Here is a 26,217-nt window from a genome sequence, read left to right as displayed (position 1 = left end):
CAATAACATAGAGATCATCTGTGGTATCCAGTCTCAGGCTTCCTAGACTGTTCTCGTCTTCAACTAGGACGAGAGGAACCCTCTGACGGTGGGGGCCAGCTGGATGAGAGGCTCTTCGATCGGGCTCCCGACCCTCAACCTGCTCCTGTTGGTTCCGGGTTCGCGGCCTAGATCGGGTCCTCTGCAATGGGTCGCGTCTCCTGTCCACACGGACCCCCCTCTCCTCCTCCATGCGACGGGCCCTTCTCCGCTGGCGCTCCCGGAAGCGGACCACCCTCATGGCGTTGTTTAAGGTGATACCCGTTAGCTGCCCCAGCTGACGAGCGGTGCAGCGGTTCAGGTCAAACGGCCCGGCGCTCCTCACCATTCTAACACCAGAGCTGCAGGAATGAGAGGACTGACGCTCCACACAGCTCAGGAGGACTCCCCCATTATGACATCACACAGCCCTAGGCTAGAACAGCATTATCGATTATGATGTCACTGAAGAGCAGCAAATGTTCCATAGCTTGACATCAAGTAGAATGTTGATGTTCCAGTCTAGTGGACTAGCCTGTCTCATTAATGTGACCTTACACTAGGGTTCTACCATTGAAAAGTATATTTAAGCAATAGGTCACGACAGGCCGTGGTATGGTTATATCACAGCTAGTAAGGGGCTTTGTTCGGCCTGACGTGAAGTGGAAGTAGTCACACAAATATTCAATAATACATTTATATTATTTATTTTGTTAGAACTTTATAGTTATGTCATAGAATTTGCTGAAATGAAGATTTTTCTATGAAATCATTCTGTCCCCATAGCACATGCCTCGGGCTTCTTCTCACAACACTCTGGATGACTGGGCTGCTTCACAAGCGCCCCACTGAAATCACTTGTGTAATAAGAGACAAATAAATAATTGTACAAAACCTTTATTTCAAATGGCATAAAACAAATACACATTGGCTTTTCCATATTTGCATCAGAAATCCATAAACAAGCAAACAATTGTCTAAGGGAGAAAATGACATCAATAAAGAAAAGAATGCAAGAATGTAAGGCCTTTACATAGGATACAAACAAGAAAGCCATAAAGTGAAATGCTCAGAGGGATGAGAGATTTGCAGTTCATGTATGAGTCAAAAAAAAAAAACAGGAAATAAAGGCACAATCTCCTCAAATCAACTGCCATGAGAAAACCATGCGAAAACAGACATTCACCACGAAGCCAATACTCAGCTATACTTGTCATACTTCACATAAAAGACAAACGGACAGTTTCAAAGTGAAAGTTGTGTTGTAAAGGACATGTTAAGTGTTACAAAGCTATAGAAAAATAAGGTCCTTAGAAATTGATGCAGGCTGCTTTTTTCATTGTCGGTCAATAGATGGCAGCGCCCGCACTGCAGCCTTTAGCTATAAAATAGAATTCTTTCCTCTTTACATAATAGTGCTCACTTCCCTGCTGAAAAAGGGCTAGTTTTATATGTCTAACATCAAATGCTAGTATTTAGGACTGCTACCAATTTACCACCTAGGTTGGTATGTTTGTTTTACACTTCATTCTGTTCCTTCTGCTTTAAAGTTTATTCTTTTGTTAATAAAACCATATATTTACACATATTTTGAGAAGCATGTCTTGCCTTCAAGAAATGTTTACACAAAGGACGCTAGGTAAAACAAAATTGGACTTTTAATATCCAGAAAAGGTTTCCTTCATCTTGTCAGAGCCTAACCAAGGAGAAAACAACATGATAGCGTACCTGTATTCCATGTCATTGTTGACACATGTAGAGGGGGCCACTCTCTTATCAGCTGACTTCAGAGACCTGCACTCTTAGGACTGTGAGAACTGTCTCCACCCCCCCGAAAAAAATCAACGGACACTTGCCCAGTTTAGCATCGCGACAGCCTCAACTCTGTGGTGACTCAGATCAGTCTGTTTGTTCATGAAACTCATAGCGAAGAAATGGCACCTGTAACTATACTCATGGTCTCCATGTACTATTGTAACGCGCTGAACATAACCATTGATCAGTGCTCCAGGCAGGATAGGGTTAACTTGAAAATTGCAGTTTCAGCCTGAAACGATTTGATCTCAGTATTTTCGCCCTGTGGCTAAAATGTAGTCACAACAGACAATCTGCACTATTTTGTTTTCCAGGGCTGTACTTGTAATGGCATAAATAATTACACATACTTATCATCCATTAGAATAAATATGTAAATAAATAAAACAACGGAACCTTGAGGCTCCGAGTGTTTTGAGGAAGTGTTCAGGAAATATCTGACAAACCCTTTAACAGAACACTCTTTCTTGAAGAAAAGCTACTGAAAACTCCTTAGAAAATGTCTGGGATGAGCATTAACACTGAACATAAAGAAAAGACCTAAGAAGTTAGTCTACAAATGTTAGCCTCTTCTGTGCAGTGAAAAACATTCTTAGCTTACATGGCCAGATCTGACAACTAAACAGTAACGGACCTTATTAAACGTGTCAATATGAAAATGGATGTCCATCCATGTTGGACTATGGCAAAAAAAAAAAGAGGTAATAAACGTTCATTAAAACCTATCAGCCTGCATTTTAAACTACCATACATATGGTCCACGTTTTCCTGTCAGTATCAATCACAGTGTGCCTATGGCCTATGTACTGCATCTCAACCTGTAGTTTCAAACAGTTACCTGTAGCTCTAAAAACTACATGTGCCAGAGGCCAGTGCATCAGGTAGACGCATGCATTATCCGTGACACAGCTAATGCCACTCCTACAAACCAGTGTATGTCCCTATCCAAGGGGACAGTATAGGCTCTCAAGCCTGGTGCTCAGAGCAGGGCTAAGGACCAGATAAGCTATAGACCCGCCCACGCTCTGATATCTTGCCAACCGAGGCAAAGGCCCAAGGCCAAATGGCTATAAGCCGACGAGTCTGACGCCATCTTGAAAGATGAAGTCAACCCAACTCTGACTCCTCCATTTTTAAACTTTATTTATTTCTTCGTTTTTTTTTAAGCTATCAACGTATAAGCTATAAAGGGCAAACACGTGACCCTTTAGGCTCGTAGAACGGAAAGCGTTAACATTGATAATAACCAATGCTTTTGTTTTTCTTCATAAAAAGAAGAAAAATCCTATGGAGGATACGGCCGGGCTAGACGGAGTGAACCCCGACATGGAGGGGGACCCCGTCCACCTCGCACGAGTCCTCCACATTTTTATGTGTTACAGTTTCTTTTCGAAGGTACTGGCCCACCCAGGCCAAAAACACCACCTGGCTAGCTGAGACGAATACACCCGGCTGCTTCAGCCCGTGAAAGACAAACGCCATCGTTTATAAACCGCGTAAAAACAATGTCAACGTGTTTCAGTTTGATCTTCTTCATGAGTTCTTTGCTGTTCCGCCTCCCGGGAAGCCCCCCCCCCTCTCCACCTCACCGGGGGAGGGTTGGTCAGGGGGTGTCGGCGTGCTTGTAGAAGCCTCGGCGGACGGCCTCCACGGCGATGCTCTCGGCCGAGCGTCTCTGGTCCAGCGCCAGCAGGGCCCGGAGCAGCGCGTTGAAGTCCGCCTTCAAGCCCTCCCTCTGCATCCAGTTCTTCAGCAGCTCGTACACCTTGTCGCCAGGGGGGGCGTTCTCCGCCATGCGGATGTGGTTGTCGCTCACGCCGATGGACCGGAAGAACTTGTTGTGGATCCGCACGTCCAGGTGCTCGTCGAAGAGGTCGAAGCTGGCCTTTAAAGATTTTTCCTCGCCTGAGGAGAGAGAAAAAAAAAAGGACGATTCCAAAGATGACTGGATCTGCGAGATACGCCTACAGGGAAATACTGGATTACTGCTTGTTAGATTTCATACACGGAAAACAACACTCCCCAACCGTTATCTTGCATCTTTGGAATGTTATCTTTGTCAGAAACTCTGGCTTTCTGTTCCCGCTATGTGTTTTCTCCGTCACATTTTACCCATTTGTGTTCCTCACAATACAGCTCTCTGTCGGCATCCGACATGAAAATTGCCGCTAACCTTGTAGCGCCTGAGAATTGACTCGTATAAAGCAGTTAACCGCTGAATACAGAGCTAACTAGGTTAAGCGAGCCTACATAAATAAGCACGCTCCACGCACACCTCCTCGGGGACAGAGACAAACAAAGTACTTTCAGTGCAAGGGGTCCAAACTAAGCTGAACTATAATACTTCTCCCACCTAATTCGACTCACACACGCTCGTTCCCACACGACCCCCTCAGGGGGGCGAAGGACTGACTGTCATGGGATCGCTCCATGCTTCGGATAAGGTTGCCGGGGTTACGTACTCTACGCTACTATGGACCGTTCCAACCTTGGATTCGGCGAGGGCAGCGGTACGGCAGCCTCTGTTTTGCACGTCGTGATGGATGTGTTTTACGGAGAGGGAATGTGTGATGCACGGCGTCTGCGTTGTGTGAAACCTCTCCCGGGCTAATAGCCCCCCACCCTCCCGTCCCTCCTTGACCCCCCCCCCCCACCCCGTCGCCCCCAGGGCTGGGAAACCTACCTAGCAGGGGCACCAGTCGGCTCTGCAGAGGATCATCCTGGTCAATGACAGGGAGAGAAAAACAGCTTTAACGACCAAAGAGCATTCCTCTTCCCTCTTCTCTACTCCATCCACCCCCCCCCAACATCCCGATAACTTTCCCCTTCCCTCCATCCCCCCCTCGCACCTAAATAACCCTCCCCTCCCCCCCCTCTCGGTCCCCGTCCTCACCCCAGAGACGGGCTGCAGTCTGGGGCTGGTGGCGGGGCTGTGCCGGGGGGAGCCCCCCGAGCCGGAGGAGGCGCCGGTGGGCAGGGCGGACAGGCTGGTCTGGGAGGAGCTGGTGGTGTTGGGCAGGCTGTCCCCCAGGCCGCGGTCCTCGTCCTCCAGGGGGGGGGAGGCCTTGCTCAGGCCCGCCTGGGTCTCCTGCAGCAGGGGGCGGGACTCCGGGCGCGCCTCCTCACCCTCCAGGCCTGCGTTCTGGCTGTTCTGCCTCTCCTCCGCCGTGGGGCCGCTCTCGTCCTGGAGGGGGGGGACGGGGACGGGGGGGACAGGGGGACGCTCGCGTCACACGTTTCTCAATACCTTCGGTACGGAACGGGACATTGGCTTATGAAATAAAATTAAAATTAAAATGAAATACCTGGTCTAAAAATAGTGATTTACGCATTAATAAATGACCACTATCACTCAATAGTTCAGCGTACACTAATTAATTCATAAGAAATGACAGTGATTTATATTGACGATAAGAATACACAAATATGGCACCGATGACCTGGTTTAGATTCTGGAGCAGCGGTCACTTACGATGGGAATCTTGACGATCTCGCTGGAGTCACACTGGCTCTCGGAACCTGAAAGAAACGAACGGCGTCGGCGTTAGGGAAAAGCACGTCTTCGTTACGGAGTGTGGAAAGACGCGCCGCGTTTTTTTTCGCACTCACATGGCCTCTCGCACGAGCGCTGCATGATCACAAACCACCACACGGCCGAGCCGGCGAGGATGAGGAGCGCGAGGAGGGGGAAGATCACTGATAGGACGATAGCTACGTGGGGAGAAATACCAAGGCCAAATGAATAGGAGATGGCGGACACAGAATTCGATGATTTTATAATTCAAAGCGTCGATCGCGGTCGTGTCGATCGGCCCTTTGACCGTCTGGTGTTTGAACGTGACAGCTGACGTACCTATGAGTCCTGGGGAGCTGGGGGCCGGGGTGGGGAGGGGGGGTTCCTGGAGCGTGGGGGAGGGGGGGAGGTCCTGTTTCCGACACACCGTGTTGGAGATGGGGGTGCACTTCTTCACCTCCTCCTCTCCTGCTTTACACCTGGGGGAGAAATCGAAATTTTGAAGTGGAAATGTATTTCGGTCTGCGTTCTTAAATAACAGAAATATATCCGTGAGTACGAATTTAAATTCGTACACACTCACATAGATACATACATAAAAGAAAAGAAATACTTCAAATAACGCAGTCGAAAACAAGATGTCTGCCGTCGGAAACAGGTGTAGGCTGAAGCTATATCCTTATTACAACTCGTCTTAAATGCCTTCAGAAGGTAACAACAAACTTAAAAGACAGAGACAAAGACAACATCAAAGAAAAAACAAACAAATACAACAAAACAACATAAACAAAAAGGAAAAAAAACTTGATTCGCCTAACTGTGTGTGCGAATAGCATCGCGCCAATTTAGTCCTGACCCGGGTCACGTGGGAAGCACTGGCGTCGTCCGTTTTGTCCCCGACCGACATCATTACTGAAGTTAGGTCATTTAGTATTTAGTACTAATGTGATATCCGGAGAAAAGTACCACTCTATTTGCACAGAGAACACTCACTTGGCACATCTCTTGCAGACCTCGCAGGCCTGCTCTGGCACGCAGAACGAGCCGCTCCGACACTGGCACTGGGTGTCTGTTGTCGTGCTGCAGTCAACCGTCCGGATCTGGTCTGTGGGACGGGGACAAAGACGGGGACGGGGACACAGAGACGAGGAGCGTTATTACTACCAACCGGCCAACGGAGAAATAGAACGGGAGTACGAATAGAAACAGAATAGAACAGTATTCTGTCGTAACCCACGATGTGGGTCAAACAGTCTTCTGCCAAGCCGGGCTAGAAATAGCACTCGTTACATTCATTATCTGTGCGTCACTGTACGGTTTAAACTACGCTCATAATATCACAAACAACATTCCCAGATCGGAGCGAAAATGTGGGAAATGTGCTGCGAAGGGACATGCCATCTTAACTAGGCCTAGTTAAGCCGTGCAGTTTGCTTATTATTTCCCCCATAAAAGTGTTTGAGATCAAAATGTTCATATTCTTTCCCATGTGATGTTTACAGAGTTACAGAATGCATATTCTAGCACCGGGGTAGAAGTCCGTTTCTCAACACCTCAATGACTAAGCACAAAACGTGTCCTTCCCATGTAACAGTAGTCCCTCTATGAGGCTGAGCCTTTCACGGCACACAAAGACACACAGAACAGGAGACAATAAAACACAACCACACCCAGCCAAGCAAGGTAGGACACACACGCACGCACCCACACACACGCGGACGTGCACACGAGCTGACAAATACGCACACACTCACCCACACATGCACGCACACACACACAAAATCAGCCAAATCTCCAGAGACTGGTAACACACACTCGCATTCAGTGTATGAAACAAAACAACAAAGACACGCCCTCCTATGCCATGTAACACCACAAGATCAGGTTCTCGTGTACTGCTTTAGAAAAGGCTACCACATATCCTGGCCTCGCCTGAACAAAAGTCTGTCTAATACCAGCTGAACGCCATCGCTTCATTAAAAGTGATGGCTCCATCACCTCCATTTTGTTGTTATATAAAACTATAAAATATCATCAGACAAAGGGGGCAGACAATACTGATTGTTCAAAGCTGACTGTCCGGAGTTAATGTACCGTATCTGTAATGTGAACTGGAAAATGGGTATTTTCTATTGAAACAATCTTATTGAAACACAAACTCTCATGAAATCGATGTTGCTTCAGTTCGTCCATGCGTCACATCTACATTAGAGTCTAGGTTTCTCTTATTGTCAGAGAAAACGACTACATACAACGGATGAGGCCTGCTGAGTGGAAAGCCTACAGCCTAGAGCAAGAGGACTTCATTACCCATGCGGCAGTGCGTGCAGGGCAGGCAGCGGTACATCCCGTTGGAGTGCTCCGTGTAGGTGAGGCCATGATCGCAGGGAAGACAAACCCCCTGCTCTAGGTCCCTCTCACAGGGTTTCTGCACATAGGTACCTAGGAAAACACACAAACAAATAAATATCAATACATCACATTAAGCTTTGCATAGGGATGTAACAATAACTGGTAAAATGATAGCTTAATAAAATGGTTGATTAAATTAATTGCGATAAAATTATTATTAAAACCATGTTTGATTACAGTGCTTTGAAAAAGTCAAAATACGGTCCAGCATCAACCAAAGTTAGAAACAGTATCTGAGTTTAATTATTTGAATGTTTATGCACAAAAACAAAAAGTGAATAGTGCTGCTAATTTTGTTTGTTTTCAATAAAAAACTCAAATTATTTCAGTGTATCAGTAGTATCTGAAAATTTTCAGCACATTTTAAAAATACTGTGATAATACTGATAACCGTGATAAGCATTAATACTGATAATCGTGATATGACATTTTCATAGCGTTATATCTCTAGCCTCTGCATACCACCACCATCTTGGATAGAGAGTAAAGCCTGCTATAGAATTAAGAAACCAATTCAATGGAGAATCTCCAGTGACATTTATCTTTGGCTGAATCTGTGTCAGGGAAACTGGGCCTGGGTTGAACCTCATAAAGAGTAGCGGAGCACGAACTGGATTCATAACTGACTCGGCCTCTCATCCGGGCTGTTAGTCAAGCTTATTTTTTCACCCACTGTCCATGCGTGCGACACGTGGGTCACCTGACTCTCATGTGTTTAGGGTGGTCCTACAGTGGTTTGGACAGGGGCGGCTGTAGCTCAGTTGGTAGAGCGGGTCGTTCAATGATCGAAGGGTCAGCGGTTCGAATCCCAGCTCCGACTGTCCACATGTCGAAGTGTCCTTGAGCAAGACACCTAACCCCAAATTGCTCCCAATGAGCAGGTTAGCACCTTGCATGGCAGCTACCGCCATTGGTGTGTGAATGTGTGTGTGAATGGGTGAATGAGAGGCCATTGTAAAGCGCTTTGAGTGCCGCTAAGGTGGAAAAGCGCTATATAAGTGCAGTCCGTTTACCATTTAGGACATGGTGGTGGGAGAGAGAGAGAGAAGGACCAGAACTAGTAGTGCTATTTTATACTACAAGTCTAATTGAACGCATGACCTTGTTGCCCGTGTCATATTTCTGTGAAGCCATCTACAGTACTAGACCATCTCGGTCTATTTTATATTCAACTGACGTTTTCGTTGACACAACCTACACAATGAGAGAATGTTTGGATGTGTGCTGTTATCGTTTAACTGTGTTGGTTTTAATTTAACTTCTGACATTCCTTTTAAACCTCCACACCTTCCCTCAAGAGGCCCCTTCACCAGGCAGCTATTGTAAATAAGAAATTGTTCTTAATGGCTTTGCCCGGTTAAATAAAGGTTAAATAAAAAATAGCAAAAGAGAACATGCAGTGTATGGATTTTCTTTTCAGGACACTTGTAGAAATGTCATATCACAGCAGATTTCAGATCGCAGCAGCTATGCGCTGAGCTCATTAACAGTCTTGGCACTAGCGGTGAAGTAGACCCATTTTAACAGCCCCGTTTTGGCTTGTAACACCACTTTTAAAGAAAAACCTGGCTTTCATTGTGGGCTTGGGTTCTCTCCTCTCATAGTTGGCATCGGTTGGATTCTATAAGAGACCCTGTTAATGCCAAACTTGAAGAGCACCTTTATTAGTGAATTCATTAACACAGTCAAGGTTCCCCTCCCTCTAGGACCTGTTTTTAAGACCTGGATCCAGCTAGGGTTCTAGCTAGCTTCTGGTACGGCGTTCCTGACACAGCTGGGTTTACAGGCTCATAAGGCCTGGTTCCAGCTCGGGTGATGGGTTCTAGTGCTGGTTCTGGTTCTGCTCCTGCTTACCGGCCTGGCAGTTGAGGCAGCAGAGGCCCTGGTGGAGGTACTGTTGGTTCTCCACGCAGGTCCGGTGTCTGCGGACCAACGTCTGGTTCCGGTAGTCATCGCCGGCCCACTGCGACGCCACACTCAGCTCCGCAGAACAGCTCTCGGGCCACGGGGAAAGCAGGACCACCAGAACCTGCAGAGAGAGAGAGAGAGAGAGAGAGAGAGATGGAGAGAGAGAGAGAGAGAGAGATGGAGGGTAGAAGAGGAGGATGAGGGGGGAAGGAGTGATGGAGTAGAAAAGGTGGAGCAGGGATATAAAGTGAGGAGAACGAGAAAGATACATTACTTCAGTGTACTCAGTACACACACACACACACACACACACACACACACACACACACGGAGAGAGAGAGATAGAGATAGAGAGAGTGAAGAGAGTGGCGAGTCTGATGTTCTCATTAGAAGCCTTATGTGAGCAATCTAGGCTCTAATTTGTACCATCTGATCTGAACATCTGCAGTAGGAAGCCAATAAGGAGCGCAGTCAAGGCAATGCTGCAACACACACTCAATAAGACCCGCACTGTGTACAGCCGGCCTGCACACCCTCGAGTTTACCCAGAGCCAAACTCTGGAAGCTGACAATAGCCCGTTTGAACAGATTTGCACTGAATGGTGAAGTTTGAAATTACTACTGAGGGTCTAAGTGAGGATCCAAAGAACTTTTTACAGACAATGAAACGGGTACAAGGGAGTCCATAGAAACACCACCAAAGTGTCGAGGTGAAACGCAACCCTTTTTACTTACTCAGGGAAATAAAAGACAATGGGCTTGATAAGGTGTCTTAGCTTACGCTAGCACACAGCGGCCGTATCGAGTGTGAGTCCAGTAATCCATTCATGTGCTTGTATGGGAGGAGGCCGGGGATGAATACAGCGGAGCACTTTAGTGTGGCCCCCAGGCGCTGGTGTTTATTCACACGCTTTTCACCGTGTCATTGTGAGACGGCCCCATTCACGGGCGAACAACGCGCTTTAGTGCCTCTACTTCAAATGACCCACATTTTTAAACCCCGGCCCTTTGACCGGCCGGACATGCGACACCGCCACGAAGCTCCTCAAACGCAACGCGACACCTCCGCTGTAAATGAGCGGCCTAGTTTGAGAGGTTTTGTCTCTCCTGCTGTACCCCCGCCCTGGCCCCCACCCGTCCCACCCACCCAGCACAGGCTGAAAGAGAGAGAGAAGAGATAGAGAGAGGGGTGGGGCACACCGAGGCTGAGAGAGAGAGAAGGAGAGAGACAGAGAGAGGCAGTCAGGAGGGTTGAGATTGACTCCTGCTGCTAGGTTCCTGCAGGACTAGTCTCGCTGGATGGGAGCCATGCCTTGTTGTTCGCAAGGAGTTTCCTGGCCGGCGCAGAGCTGAGCTGAGCAGCAGACGAGTCTCTCTCTCGCTCTCTCTTCCTCTCCTTCCCTCTCTCTCTCTCTCTCTCCCTCGCTCTCCCCCTCTCCCTCTCTCTCCCTCTCTCTCCCTCTCTCTCCCTCTCTCTCCCTCTCTCTCCCTCTGCTCACGTCAGACTTTCCACAGACAGGGGGAGGCAGAGCAGAGGGGCCGTCGGCCGGCCGAGCACTCACAATCACACCATTTACATTTATCCAAACACACTGACAGAGGGAGAGAGAGAGAGAGAGAGAGAGAGGGAGAGGGAGAGAGAGAGAGAGAGAGAGAGAGAGAGAGAGAGAGAGGGAAAAAAGGAGACGGAGGAATGGAGAGACATGGAGAGAGATGAAAAGAAAGCCTCTAACGGCTTGCGAGATTATGAAGAGGGAGGAAGAGACGGGTGTGTGTGTGTGTGTGTGTGCGTGCGAGAGGGTGGAGAAGGGGGGCCGGGGGGACAGAGTGTGGAAGAAAGGCCGTGTGAAAAAGCAGAGAGAAAAAGAGAGAGAGAGAGAGAGAGAGAGAGAGAGAGAGAGAGCGCAAGAATGCCCTGTGCATTGTGAGAAAGGAGCAGAGGGGGAGAAATGGCCAGCAGAGAAGAGGGAGCAGCTTCCACAGGAGGCCCTTCGGAGAAAAAAAAAACGTAAAAAACCATGACGAATCCGGCAGACCGTCCAAAGAGCAGAGAGTCCGCCATCTTCTGTCTCGCTCGGGCGGGTTGCCACGGTAACGTGCCCCCAATCAAAGACCAGGTGTCCCAACGCGGCTTTGGATGCAAGAGATACAGAGCGAGGGATGACATCATTTCCTGTCTCGGGAGCATTCCAGGGCCTGTGAATCACTAGATTCCTCCATGCGGCCGTCCTCACAGACAAACCTGTTCTTCTCACTAGTTTACAGGCGCCACACAGGCACAGCGACAGTTAAATATTTCATGGTGGAATTTTTTCCACTGACTACGGCATTAAGAAAGGGAGACTGACATTTTGAAAGTGACTATTTTTTGCTGCAGATTTATCTTCACAAGCATCTATGCATCAGTGGATTATGGTATTATTAATATGTAAATGGGTTATAGGGCTGCATAATTAATTATGTATTCATCGTGATTACTATATCGCGGTAAATCGCTAATGGCTGCAATTAATGCATTCCTTTGAGGTGCATTCAAAATCACACCCAGGTGGTGAAGTAGGCGGTGCAGGCGTATGAGCAATCTCTACTGCCCTCTGCTGGTGTGCAACGGTATTGGATACTCCTGATTGGCTATGAACGGACACACACAGACAGATGGACGGTGACACGTCACATAGAAGCAGCTGCACTGCTTAAAAATGACGAATGCCTGGTTTTAAACATCTCTACTCATGAAGCATGTGAGCAGTGAACACGGCAAATCACAGAAGTTTGCACTGAGTGCGTTGGGACATGCTGACCAATCACAGGTACTCACGCTGTCTGACTAATCACAGGCGTTCCCTTGAGTGCGCTGTGGGCAACCTCGCTGAGGTTGAAAGATACCATCTACAGCTTATTCAAACTGATAGTCAGCTGACGTTTCGGATGGTTGAGTATAAACCAACATTTAGAGAATAGATAAACATGGCAGCAAAGTTTCCATGATCATTGGGCTGGCTACTACTAACTGAGGTAGGCTATGCTAGGCAGGTACTAGGGAGCAGCCCTATGTTATGATCATTGGGCTGGCTACTACTAACTTAGGTAGGCTATGCTAGGCAGGTACTAGGGGGTCAGCCCTATGTTATGATCATTGGGCTGGCTACTACTAACTTAGGTAGGCTATGCTAGGCAGGTACTAGTGGATCAGCCCTATGTTATGATCATTGGGCTGGCTACTACTAACTTAGGTAGGCTATGCTAGGCAGGTACTAGGGGGTCAGCCCTATGTTATGATCATTGGGCTAGGTATTACTAACTTAGGTAGGCTATGCTAGGCAGGTACTAGGGGGTCAGCCCTATGTTATGATCATTGGGCTAGGTATTACTAACTTAGGTAGGCTATGCTAGGCAGGTACTAGGCGGTCAGCCCTATGTTATGATCATTGGGCTAGGTATTACTAACTTAGGTAGGCTATGCTAGGCAGGTACTAGGGGGTCAGCCCTATGTTATGATCATTGGGCTAGCTACTACTAACTTAGGTAGGCTATGCTAGGCAGGTAGGTCTACTAGGGGGTCAGCCCTATGTTATGATCATTGTGCTAGCTACTACTAACTTAGGTAGGCTATGCTAGGCAGGTACTAGGGGGTCAGCCCTATGTTATGATCATTGGGCTAGCTATTACTAACTTAGGTAGGCTATGCTAGGCAGGTACTAGGGGGTCAGCCCTATGTTATGATCATTGGGCTAGGTATTATTAACTTAGGTAGGCTATGCTAGGCAGGTACTAGGGGGTCATCCCTATGTTATGATCATTGGGCTAGCTATTACTAACTTAGGTAGGCTATGCTAGGCAGGTACTAGGGGGTCAGCCCTATGTTATGATCATTGGGCTAGCTACTAATAACTAGGCTATGCTTGGCAGGTACTAGGGAGCAGCCCTGTTCCCTCAGATCAGTACCTCCGCCAATGAGGTCATGTTTTTTTCACCCCTGTCCGTTTGTTCATATCTGTCTGTTTGTCTGTTATCGGATATTGCTAGCGCGATCCAATAGGGGCTGTGACAATGGGCTTCACACTTCAATGGGATCTACACAGAACTTTGTAGAAAAGTTGGTCATGGGCCAGGGAAGAACTGATTAAATTGTTACTCCAAAGTGGCCAAAAGAGGGCGTGGACTACATTGTGCATTGTGCGTGCATTAGGTCCACACATTCATTCACGCACCACCACAAAACTTTGACAAAAAGTTTGTCATGGGGCAAACAACAACCGATTTACTTCCACTCTGATTGACCAAGAGGGGCATCGCAGTGGGCGTGGTCTATCACAAAAAGTTGCATAACATTACATTTACTACATTACTACATTTATTCATAACACCACAAAACTTTGATGAAATGTTTGTCACGGGACAATGGACAAGTGAATAACTTCACGCCAATCAGTGGTCAGCATCCCCAAATCATGCCCAGAAATAAGCTGAAGTTGTATGACAGGGTTAAATCCAGGACCTTGTAGTACACCAATTGGCCAAAAGAGCATGTAGCAGTGGGCGTGGCCCTGCAACACTTGCCAGGCTGCATCCTTGGCGGAGGCCTGCACGCTACGGAGCCCATTTTCTAGTTCTAAATGGTCGAAACTCTTTCTGAAAAAAAGATAGGCTAACCCTTGTATGAGTTAGTAAGTCATTCACTGTAACGACTCTCTATTTTTATAAACAATGTTCATTCAGCTAACATTAGTGTAATGTAATGTTGTGGTCAACTTAAAAAAAACATAAGAAAAAAAGATAATTTATAAAATATGCTAATTTCAGAAGACATGTATTTCAGAAGGCACATTCATTGCAAACAAATCAAATCAAACTGTGTATAGTGCATTCCATATACAAAGGCAACACTATGCCCTATATAAATAAAGTTCGATTTGAGTTGTTTGCAATAATATGTCTTCTGAAATGAATGTGTCTTCAGAAATGATCAACACTCTGTTCTACCTCCTGGTTACAACTGTGTGAAGTGATGCATTTAACCCAAAAATATAACATCATGAGGGAACATAGGACTGAGGGAACATAGAACTGAGGGAACATAGAACTGAGGGAACATAGAACTGAGGGAACATAGGACTGAGGGAACATAGAACTGAGGGAACATAGGACTGAGGGAACATAGAACTGAGGGAACACAGACACTCCTGGTACTAGTTACTAGCTAGCTATATTGCTAAAGTTAGCCATCATATTAGATTCCGTTTCTGTGGTGCAAAACCTAAAAATCAGATAGCCATGTAGCTAGACTAAATTCGCCAACACAATCGTTAGCGCTACTTCCAACATGAATCTTTCACTGTGTGATAAGGGAGCTCAGCTGTCAGTAACAGTACAGTCTTGGCTTGGTGAGTTTCTCTCTGTCTCTCCCCTTCCCTAGTCAGGAATAAATGTAGCAAGCTTGCTCGATTTGCCGCTAGCTTGTTGCTCGAGTTGGATGTTGTCTGAAAACAGGCTAGTTAGGTTATATGATAAGTGTGCCCTACGAGTGAGGGAGAGCTATACAAATACATTTGATTTGACCTAGATTTCCTATCCGAGAACGAATTGAAATTAACTATTAATATATATTGGATGAACACACACAACCTTTTATCCATTCAAGCATATACATGCCAACTATTAATATATTAAATTGCCTAAACACACATAACCTTTTATCCATTCAAGCATATTTTATCCATTCAAGCATATAAATGACAATTATTAATATTATATTGCCTAAACAAACTCAACCTTTTATCCATTCAAGCATATGTTTGTTTCTTTTTGTACCTGGACTGCACCCTGGGCTGATGCAACAGTTGGTTGGGGGGCGCATTATAAATAAAAATAACATAACATATAAATGCTTTAAAAAATGCTAAAACGGCTTTAAATGTCAAGCACAATTCTTAAGGTGGAAATCTGCGTTAGGTTGTTCATGATGGGGGTAATTATGAATAGATTTTAATGCAGATTTTAGTGCAAAAATCTGTCAGTGGACTTGAATCACAAACATTGTGCAAACACGCCGATGCTATAGCCTAGCGCTGTGTTCCAAATGGTATGGAGCTAGCCTCCACCACATGTTCACACAGCACACAACTACATCAACAAACACTTTGACCAGCCACAGTGTGGTGGGGTTACCCTGTCAGAGCAGACCAGAGGGGTGGTTCTAACCTCAGACCTCCAAAGCCACAATCCCTCCCTCCTGGCCGCCCCCCCAGCTCTGCACCAGTGGTACAGTCCACTTCCTCAGAGTGAGTGGACTGTGGGCCCTTGTGCAACAGTGTGCTACTGTCCCGGTAATGTGTGTACACACGCCCGGTCTGTATTGTGTTCTGTGAGGACCCCGGGAAGAGCAGCCTGACTGCTGCTGATGTTGTAGTTAATGAGAATGAATTCATCAATATAATCAAATGACAGAGAGGCTGTGTGTGTCCCAATAGGCGTAGCTCTCTCCCCCACTTCCTCTCATTGCCCTGGGTACTTCCAAATTGCCCTGGCTGGTAAACGTTGCCATGTACACTGACTGAGATAGCATTTATTATGACTGGCAGGATATCCTCTCAGTTGACAGGGTTATCAATGAACCATTTAGAACAGTGCAATCATCCCCAAGTGTGTTACAGTGGGCTACATTATTGCAGTGGAGGAGAAGGTCACACACACACACACACACACACACAAGCGCGCGCGCGGCCAGGAGGGGGCCGAGGGAGGTAGTTTATTTTATACAGGACAGATGATTTCAATCATAGCCATCTGATAAGGGGCAGCACGCTGCCCTTTTCCAGACCAGGTCCCTGGGCCCGCGCTGCCTGTCATGCGTCTCCTATTAGACAGGCCCTGTTCCCCCCTCCGCTATCTGAGAGGGACAGGGCTGATACTGCAGGGAGAGGATACAGTACACCCATCCGCTGGGATAACATGCCCGCGCACGCACGCACACACACACGCGTACACACACACACACACACAGCCAGGAGGGAAAAGGCCCCATCCAGCCAGCCGTGGATGTGCTGAGGAAAGTATGGCGAAGTCGATATAAAGTAAAGAGCCTGAGGGAAGTTTAGAAATATGTCGGAATTCATGTCAAAAACAATGCCCCACTTTAAGGTTGTGTTTTGCCAGCATGTTTTAGACATACACGATTCCCACTACAGCAACTATGAGCCGACGTGTACAGGAAGCTCTGCTATATCGTTCAGAGCTGCTTTCTCCAACAAAATAGAGACTCGGTGTTCTAGAACCCTATAGGGTTGCATAGGGGCGGAACATTTACGGTAAATTTCAGGAAACTTTCTGGAAATTTTCCATGGGAAGTTAAGCTCGGGAATTTTGGAAATGTTGACCTTTTTTTTAGGCTATAACAGCTTTTTCTAAAAAAAAAATAATTTGATTTTATATACTTATTTTAGGATTTTATCCCGTTTTCATCCAATTTGGAAGTCAATTGATCCTGACCTGGTGCCCAGTTACCCCCTACTAAGTATTGAGGATTTGTCACACAACCCGGCCGATCGGCAATGTGAAAGGGAGAGACGACTCCTTGACTATCTCAGCTCACAACCATAATTCCAACATGAGAAAAAAATAGGCTCCTCCCTCTGGGATCCGGCCATACTTGGATCTGGCGAGACCGCCGGTCCCCGATGGGCAACTGCACCAGAACACGATGCATTGGACCTACACCACCGCGTACCCCTATAACAGGGAACTTAAATGTAGCCTAATTGGGGAAAAAACATAAAATGCAATTCTAGATCTTGCAGCATGAAACAACTGATTTAATGCAAATTCAGTTGAATTTCAACCCTGTACTGTGCATTCTTCACAGCTAACTCACATGCACAGCTAATTCCTAGCATCCTGCACACTAAGAGGGCTGTAGAATCCTTTCAAGTTCTAATCACAAATAGATTAAACAAAAATGTCATTTAAAAAATTTGTATAAGAAATGTTTGCCTGCATGTCTGCTTATGACAAAACAAAATGTTTATATTTATGTCTACATAACCTTATCTTACATAACCCCCAAATTCCCAGTTAATTCCCATAAATTCCTGTTAATTCCCTTGGACCCCTATGAAAGTTATTTTTATCCATATTCTTTTTTCTCAGTTGATTTTTTTCAGGATTCTTTTTTTTTTGGTTACGTTTTCACATCATATGTAAACAAGTGTAGATTGATGCCCACGGAGCAGCCAACCGCCACAACTAATGCTTTGTTTGGAAGTGTATGTCTCATGGGGCTTTCCCATTTAACTGTAGTTGATGTGTATTTAATGTAAAACTAGATGAGGTCACTCAGACAGTGCATACCTCCTCCCATGATGCATGTTGCACACATACAGCTCAAATCAGCTCGTCATTGATAAGCAGTTGGTACTTAAATTTGAAGTTCCCGTGGGGATTACTGAAGTGCAACTAGTATTGTCTCTGCAGGAAAAGCCCACACCAAGGTAGGGATGCACCAATTGCACTTTTCTTGGCCGATTCCGATTTCCGATTTTAAAAAGTCTGACCTGCCGGTTCCTGACGATCTTTCTAAGAACTATAATTGACAGCATACAAATATGTAATTTTTATTTAATGGAAAACTTAATAATAAAATATTGACTATTAATTAAATAACATTTTCTCCAAAACTGCAAGGTAAGCCTCTCTTTGACCCTATCGCTGTTGATTGACGATAACAGCACGCAAGGGATACATCCACCTCAATATTGAGAGCATGTGCATTTGCCTCTCCATATAAAACATGAAAGAAACAGGTGACTTTCATTTTGAAAAACCGCAAACGAGCAATAGTGAATAGTGATAGCGAAAATTAATCAACATGCGTGCATCTGCGAGTTAATGTTCCATAGGTGAATCAGGCAGGTTACCCAACCTCACCTACTCCAAACTACACCAAGAAGGCAACCAAACTTTTGAGCATGTCATTCTCACCATTCAGTCTCCTTGTGTGTGTGTGTGTGTGTGTGTGTGTGTGAGTGAGAGAGACAGGCACAGGCTGAGTGAGGGAGATGGTCTTTGCTGATAATTAGTGAAAATGCTTCTTAGACATCTTACTGCAAGTTAGAAACAGAACGTTTATAGTGTATCCTAAATAAATAGAAAATCCATTTTCAACACTGAATCGGGTATATGAAACGGATCGGCCAGTCGCTGATTTTCGGCTGATAGAATTGATAGCAGACAGACAGCAGTAATCAAGCCGCTAGATACGACAGGACTGATAGCAGTAGCCTAACTAGGGATACACCGATATAAAAATCTTGTCTGATACCGATAACAGATATCAATATTGCTGTTATGGCCGATAACCGATATTTACTGATGTTGATATGTTCTTTATAAAGCAAGTTTCTATGATAATCAAATTTTGTACATACTGAAAAACACAAGTAAACTCTGTCTCTATTTCCAAAACATTTGGACAATTCGATAAATCATAGGTTTACACATTATTTCCTCTCAAAAACAACACACAACAGCAGCTAGACAGAAATAATTGTTCACATCTGCCCTGTTTTGCACATCGGACAGATATCGATATATTAAAAAATGCCTAACATCGACCGATACAGATATGATTGCCGATATATCGTGCACCCCTAGCAGTAACCTAGCCGCTAGATACGACAGGACTGATAGCAGTAACCTAGCTAGCTACGAGCATAACTAGCAGTTGATCTACGCCATCGTGCCATAAAACAAGTCCAAAATGAATGGAGATGAATGGGCGGCTGTGTGGGGGCGGGTCTGTGGCGTCCCCCTCGGGTCGGAGCCGGCAGGGGGCGGTTTGGTGCCCTCCTGGCTCTCCCCTCGCACCCCCCAGTCCAAACCCTGTGTCTCTAGCGCTCCCCACACAGAGAACTGGCTTCACTCAAAGTTTGGTTTTAATTCGTGGATTAAATTCATTTAATTTCGGCTCCGAAATTGAATGGGCTCCAAGGTGGCTCATGCTACACCCCTCCACCAAGTTTCATGAAAATCGGTCTGGTAGTTTTGGCCTAATCCTGCTAACAAACCAACAAATGAACACACGCCACCGAAAACATTACCTTCTGCCCTGTGCTGTCGCTGGGGCGGAGGTAATAAATGAATACTAGGGAGAAATAGCGAACATGTTGCTGACATTGAAGATGCAGCAAATAAGAGGGCACTTGGACCACATTTATACTAATAGCCTACAGTGTCACTGGAAAAGGGCAAAACTTTCGCTGCAGTTGGTGAGAAAAATATGATTGACCCATATGACCCAAGGAATTAACAATCAGACTTTGCAGATCCCAGAGAACATTGTATGACGTATCGGTTCAGAATGACTTGCGGGATCATACTGAAGAGCCTAGCCTACTTCCTTGCAAATTCTTGGAGTGTTCCTCAACTTCCTCAGCCTACTGCACAGGAGCGTGACTTAACGTTGATGAGTGACTGACTGACTGAGTTAGTGACTGACTGACTGAGTTAGTGACTGACTGACTGTTCTGACTGACTGAGTTAGTGACTGACTGTTCTGACTGACTGACTGACTGACTGACTGGCTGGCTGACTGACTGACTGACTGACTGACTGGCTGACTGGCTGACTGGCTGGCTGACTGACTGGCTGACTGACTGGCTGTCCTGACTTCTGTCGTATGCCAAATGAAAACAAGTTTAAAACCTGCTAGTGTTCCAAGAGGTCTAAAGCCTCTAGGACTTATCTGTCAAAGCCTGGGAAAGCATTCCATTTCTCTTTCAATGTTACACGCACTGCTCTGCTCGAGTCAGACAGCCCATTTGACAAAGCTTTTAATCCCAATCTTGCTCTTCAAGACTACTTTACATCCTTTACCATTGTAATAACCCTCACAAGTAACATCCACAGCACACTTGAGAATCAACCACAGATGTATCCTTCTTTTCTTCTGCAGGAGAAAGGGGACATGCTCCAGCTAAATCACTTCCAGTAATAAATTAGCCTGACATTTTGTATATAGTCTGCATATTTCCTCTGTGTGTTCGGGGGCCTGGGGAACTGTACATCACTGCTTGCATCGTTAAGACCAGGACACTCCCCAACAACTGCGTTCTGCATCCAACACACACACACACACACACACACACACACCGAGACTGACGTGCGTAGCAAAACCACATAACCAACAGAGACGTTGACATTACCAGGCGGGCACGTTGCGAACGAGCCCCGGCCTACACATAAAACCGCATGACACACCGAAACACTTATCCCCCCACGCAGATACGAGCGTTCACGCCTCGCCTAGGAACACACACACGCATACACACACGCGCGGAAGAGTGTGGTATCAGCGTGTGAAACCCCGACACCCCCTCCTCTCAGGCGGGGAGAGCAGGAAGCGCGAGACAATGCGGAGGCTTCATACGGAGTTCAGCTCCATGCGTCTCCCTCCGCCACCAGGCTGAGAGCAAGCCTGCCGACGGCCCGGGCCCAGCCCCGCAACGGACCATATCCGCTCCACGGGGTATTTATAACTCAGGGAAGCCACGGCTCCTCGACACACACACACACACACACACACACACACACACACACACACACACACACACACACACACACACACACACACACACACACACACACACACACACACACACACACACACACACACACACACACACACACACACACACACACACACACACACACACACAACCACGCGTGCGAGCGCAACACAAACGTGATTTCCTCAGGGGGGTAGGCTGCAGTGATTTGAAGCTGAACAGCGTGTGACAGTGGGAGTTGGCAGGTTATGCTGCTTTCACCTTCACACCGGAGACAACATCAACGACAATAGTTTGTGACGTGAGTTATAGCCGGTTTCCTGTTCAAAGCCGCACGCTCGAGGTTGATGAAATGACTGACAATGAGGCAAAGAATGACCGTATTACATATGACTTATGACCTCGGTGATGAGTCACAAAGCACTGCTGAAAGTTTAAGAGGTTTGATAGAGACCGAACAGCTGTTGCACACAGTTGGCCGCATACTTTCCAGCACGCACTATGAGGTAGATGGTGGCCTGTACAGGACATTGTTGAGGTCAGGGTACAACAGGGTTGACAACAACAGTAGGCCTGTGTGAGAAACACCTTTTCTCATCCAGCCACTTCACAAAGAGTTGTCGACTGCATGTGAAACTCGCAGCAACCAGACCTAAATGCACCTTCAGTGACTCGCACAGTGCACACTAATGTTAATCAAAGTGATAAACCCATATGTACCTAATTTACCAGTTACAACAGACTTGGAAACAAACAATACATAAGGTAGCGATTGAAAGGCTGTGTCAAAGAGTGGGAAAGGGAGAGCGAGAAAGAAAGAGTGCGAGACAGAGAGAGAGGGAGAGAGAGACTGGGGACAGAGAGAGAGGTTGAGAGAGAGTATTGACAGAGGTAGAGAGGTTGAGAGAGAGAGGATTGAGAGAGGTAGAGAGAGGTTGAGAGAGAGAGGATTGAGGGAGGGTTGAGAGAGAGTGTTGAGAGAGGATGACAGAGAGCAAAAGGGGGAGAGAGGGAGAGAAAGAGAGAGAGGGAGAAAGGGAGAGATAGAGAGAGAGAGAGAGAGAGAGAGAGACGTGTGACTCTCAGGGTAAAGTCTCTTCAGAAATCCATTACCTTGTCCCAAAGACAGTCACATTAACTCCATTAGAGGGTGTATCTGAATAAAATGTCCCTTTGATGTGCTGGGATTTCAGAGCTTCCTCCATAAACACATCACAGCAAAAATTCAGAAAATGTTCCCGGTCCGGCATCTCTACCAGAGCTAAGTGGCCATCTTGAAATGTGATTTATGTCTATGTAAACAAAATCCCACCCTATGAACAAAGGTTGGAGCTCTTTAAAGATGTTCTAACTTTTAAGCGCTATCTAGCCTAAGATCTAGGGGTGTGGAAATGCACTGAGGAAGAAACAATCTTTGAGACAGAGGTGGGGTGTGGAAATGCACTGATGGAGAAACAATCTTTGAGACAGAGGTATGTCACACAACAGTGTTGCAGCTGTCAGTCGACATCTGTACATGCAAGTACATCTTCATTTTCAGCTACTATTACACAAGTTATTAGATTCATACAGGAGTCATGCTATATTTTGTTTTCTCGTACAATAGTTAAGGTATAGCTGGAGTGAGGATAGCAGGTCAGTGAGCTGTCTGTATCTGTGTACTTGTCTCTGTGTATTTGTAGTGTATGTTATGTAATGTCTTTAGATTGCTAGTCTTGCACTTTGCCTTCAGCACTAGATCATGCTCTTAGTCACTTGTTTTAGAAAGAAGATGCACTTGTGAGTTCTGGCAAGTAGTAGTACACTGGCTTTTCCTACGTTAAATGCAATTATTGTTAGTCGCTATGGATAAAAGCGTCTGCTAAATGACTAATGTTATGTAATGTTTTGTCTGTATGTCTTTATAATTTTGTATTTGTGTTTATAAGACCCCCTCGGAAATTAGATACTACATCTCAAGGGGCTATCCTTTCAATAAATTCAAATGTACATTTTTGCTAACTAGAAGTGACAGTGCCACGCTTGCTTAATATAGGTTCTGGCCCTAACCTCATTCCATGTCCAAAACAGTAGAATGACAAATGATTTCTGCAATTGACCCTGGTGTGCTTTACCTAACCAGCCAACTTTATTTTACTTAGACTTGTCTTGAGATGTTTGCTTCTACTGCCTAGAACGCAATATATTAACCTCAATGGGATTCCCGGAAAGGAGCTGACAATTCAAATAACCTTACACACAATAGACACATTTTACTTCATCAAAAACGTCATGCATAAAACAGTCTTATGTATGTTAAGGGCTTTCATATAGGGACCAAGACCAGACTTGACATAACCTGTCATCAAGTGCTTGACACTGCTCTGGTTGAGTGGGTGTGATAAACAGAGCCTATGTGAGGTTCAACTGCTTCTGCCAAATTCTGAAAGAGGCCATCATTAAGAACAGGAGAGGGACCTTTATGGCCCCAGGGTGTCTATGCAAAACAGCAAATAAACACCCATGAGGAAATTGGTTACTGCCTCACAAAATAGGTTTGGACAGTACAGTCTACTTAACCATCAATGTTGAACTCATGAGACATATTCTGAGGTCTCCATTTTAATGGTTGTTTAAATTTTATTCATACAGGATGGACATGACCTTTCTAAATAAGAAAAGACAACAGTTTCTCTGTAGGGCTCTATCATCCCTCAGCCCAATATCTCAGCCACCATGCTGTCATGTATCTCTCCCACATGCTTCCTGTAGCGCTCCGAGGTTGAATATAACAACCGATGACAACAGACACTCATGACCTGACCACCCGCCAAACGACCTGCCTGATAGAGAAGAGGCTTGCGCTGGGTTGCATCATGCAGCCTTCAAGTGACTTCTGCTCTCTCACACAACGGGCTAGTGTGAAAGCGCCGAGCGGGGCCAAGTGACCCGACCGACCCGCGGACTCCGCGGCCCGACTTCCCCCCCAGAGGTTCACGTCGGTCCTCGGTCCGATCCGCAGAGATAGCGGGAGGGCTGTTTCCTGTGTGAGCCCACGCCCCGCGGTACAGTAAGCAACCGCAGATAACATCGCTCGGTGTAAATGAGCGTGGGTGCACGGCGGCGCTCTGAACTACGCCGATAGGATGTCACTCATATCTGTCGATCTGTGTACTCCACACAGGAAGTTTACCGAAGGGCTGACACGTAGCCTCCTCTGGACCTAGCTCGCTGCCGAGGCCATTAGCAGGGTGGAAGTTCAATCCCAGACTTTGCGGTCCCATAGCAACAGGCGCCATATTGAAGACTCCAGAACTTTCTGTGGTTTACAGAAGAGATAAGCTAAACAAAGGGGTTTTAAGGCACCATGTTCACCCCCACAGAAGAGCAGTTTTGAAGCAGGGCAACCATGTATGGATAAAAAAAACAGATCTGATGGCGACAACAATCTCAACAATTGGAGAAGAGATACAGTCAAAAGATTAAGTATTTCCTGTGCACACTGACCACAAATGCCAGTCTGCCCAATTATTTCATTTCACAAAACCCACAAATTACCTATCCATAGATTTCACTCAAACCCACAAAGTACCTATCTATAGATTTCACTCAAATTACAATAGTTGATGGTAGTCTCTTGTAAGTCTAAATACCTGCGCGGTTTACTTTCTCATAGGTCTTGTGTCAAATCAGAGGGCCTTTTATACAAGGTGAAGTGTTTCAAGCTTGACTGTGAGCACATTTATAGTGTCAGGGCCTGGCACTGCATGTCTGGAAAAAACAACAGGCCAGCACTGAATGGCCCTCTCTGTGTGGAATAAACTTTATATTGGCACTGCAAGTGACTGCACACTGAGATTCACAACTAAATGTGTGGTTTAGACCTTAGGTCTGTGACAGTTGGAATTCCTCTTTCTAATGGGAATTATTCCCAGACTGGGAATAACACAATAATCAAACACTTGCTCACTGCCAAGCATTCACTCCCTGCAGCTGAACCAACTCTGGCAGAATGTTTGTTCATGTTTGCCTGCGTGTTTTCTAAAGCCATCATGGCATACAAATATGACAAGCATATTATAAAGGCTAAAAGTGATATTACCGGTCAGCATAGCCACAGATAACAAGTAGCCTATTATTTGACACAATATTGCAGTCAAGTTGGTACACTGATGAAGTGGGATCATGTCCAACAGCAGATGGTGACTGTTGTCAGGGGGGAAGGGTCGGCATTGTATCCTACAACACATGTACAGTAGGCTACAGTACAACCCCATATACTCTATAAGAGGGCCTCTTTGGCGAAACCTAATGTTTACCCTTCAACAAAAGTTTAATATTTCAGAGGCGACAATATAATGGCTTAAACTACAGCCATCCAAAACAATATTAAGCTCCATGAAAACATCAACAAGTTAGGCTCGCCTCGTCCTGAAATGTCATGGACTCGAAGGCTGAGATTGCAACCCGATGAGCAGCGGCAACAACTTGTTCCAGACTGGTCTTACCCGTTTTTGAACATTTGTGAGTTTAATATAGCCTGTCTGTAGCTACGATGTAACCAACACCAGATACAACGTTACTCTGATTCATTTAAATTATTTAGTAGCTACAGTAAACTACAGTAACTTCGATCACAGGGCATGCATTCACTTAATTTCGGGATTTGAAGGGAGATGATCCGTCTTCTTAGGACATCATATATTTAGAATAAGCTACTGATGTATCACATATAAGAATCAAACATAGTTCACAACACGAGAAGCTGTTTTCTTACCGAACATTTAATGAGCACCAGACCGTAGTTCATCCTGGAACTAAGCGCCGTGAGCGCTGCGACAATTCCTCAACTTCAACTTCAGTCTAGAGATCCCAAAGATTCGCCCAAAACTTTTACAGGCAAAAATAAAACATTCTACATGAGAAAGAAAAAACCCCACTCTTGAATCGTCCGTTAGCCAGTTCTTTCCATAAATGCGCAATTCTGAAGCGGTGTTTGTACTGCGAGTG

At 45.9% G+C, this 26,217-nt stretch overlaps 1 protein-coding gene across 1 annotated transcript; it reads right to left on the bottom strand.

Moving 5' to 3' along the window:
• Positions 1–937: 937 nt before the first annotated feature.
• Positions 938–26,217, bottom strand: tnfrsfa (tumor necrosis factor receptor superfamily, member a). Its single transcript, XM_084449609.1, has 10 exons — positions 25,985–26,217; positions 9,614–9,788; positions 7,658–7,789; positions 6,341–6,452; positions 5,687–5,826; positions 5,443–5,544; positions 5,306–5,352; positions 4,727–5,017; positions 4,517–4,553; positions 938–3,738 (listed from the first exon to the last, which is right to left on the bottom strand). The coding sequence occupies exons 1-10, from the start codon at positions 26,015–26,017 to the stop codon at positions 3,437–3,439; spliced, it is 1,371 nt and encodes a 456-aa protein (XP_084305735.1). The 5' UTR covers positions 26,018–26,217; the 3' UTR covers positions 938–3,436.

The sequence above is a fragment of the Borostomias antarcticus genome (assembly GCF_949987555.1).
Source record: "Borostomias antarcticus genome assembly, chromosome: 2".
NCBI classification, from domain to species: domain Eukaryota; kingdom Metazoa; phylum Chordata; class Actinopteri; order Stomiiformes; family Stomiidae; genus Borostomias; species Borostomias antarcticus.
This window is presented reverse-complemented; position numbering and strand designations above follow the sequence as displayed.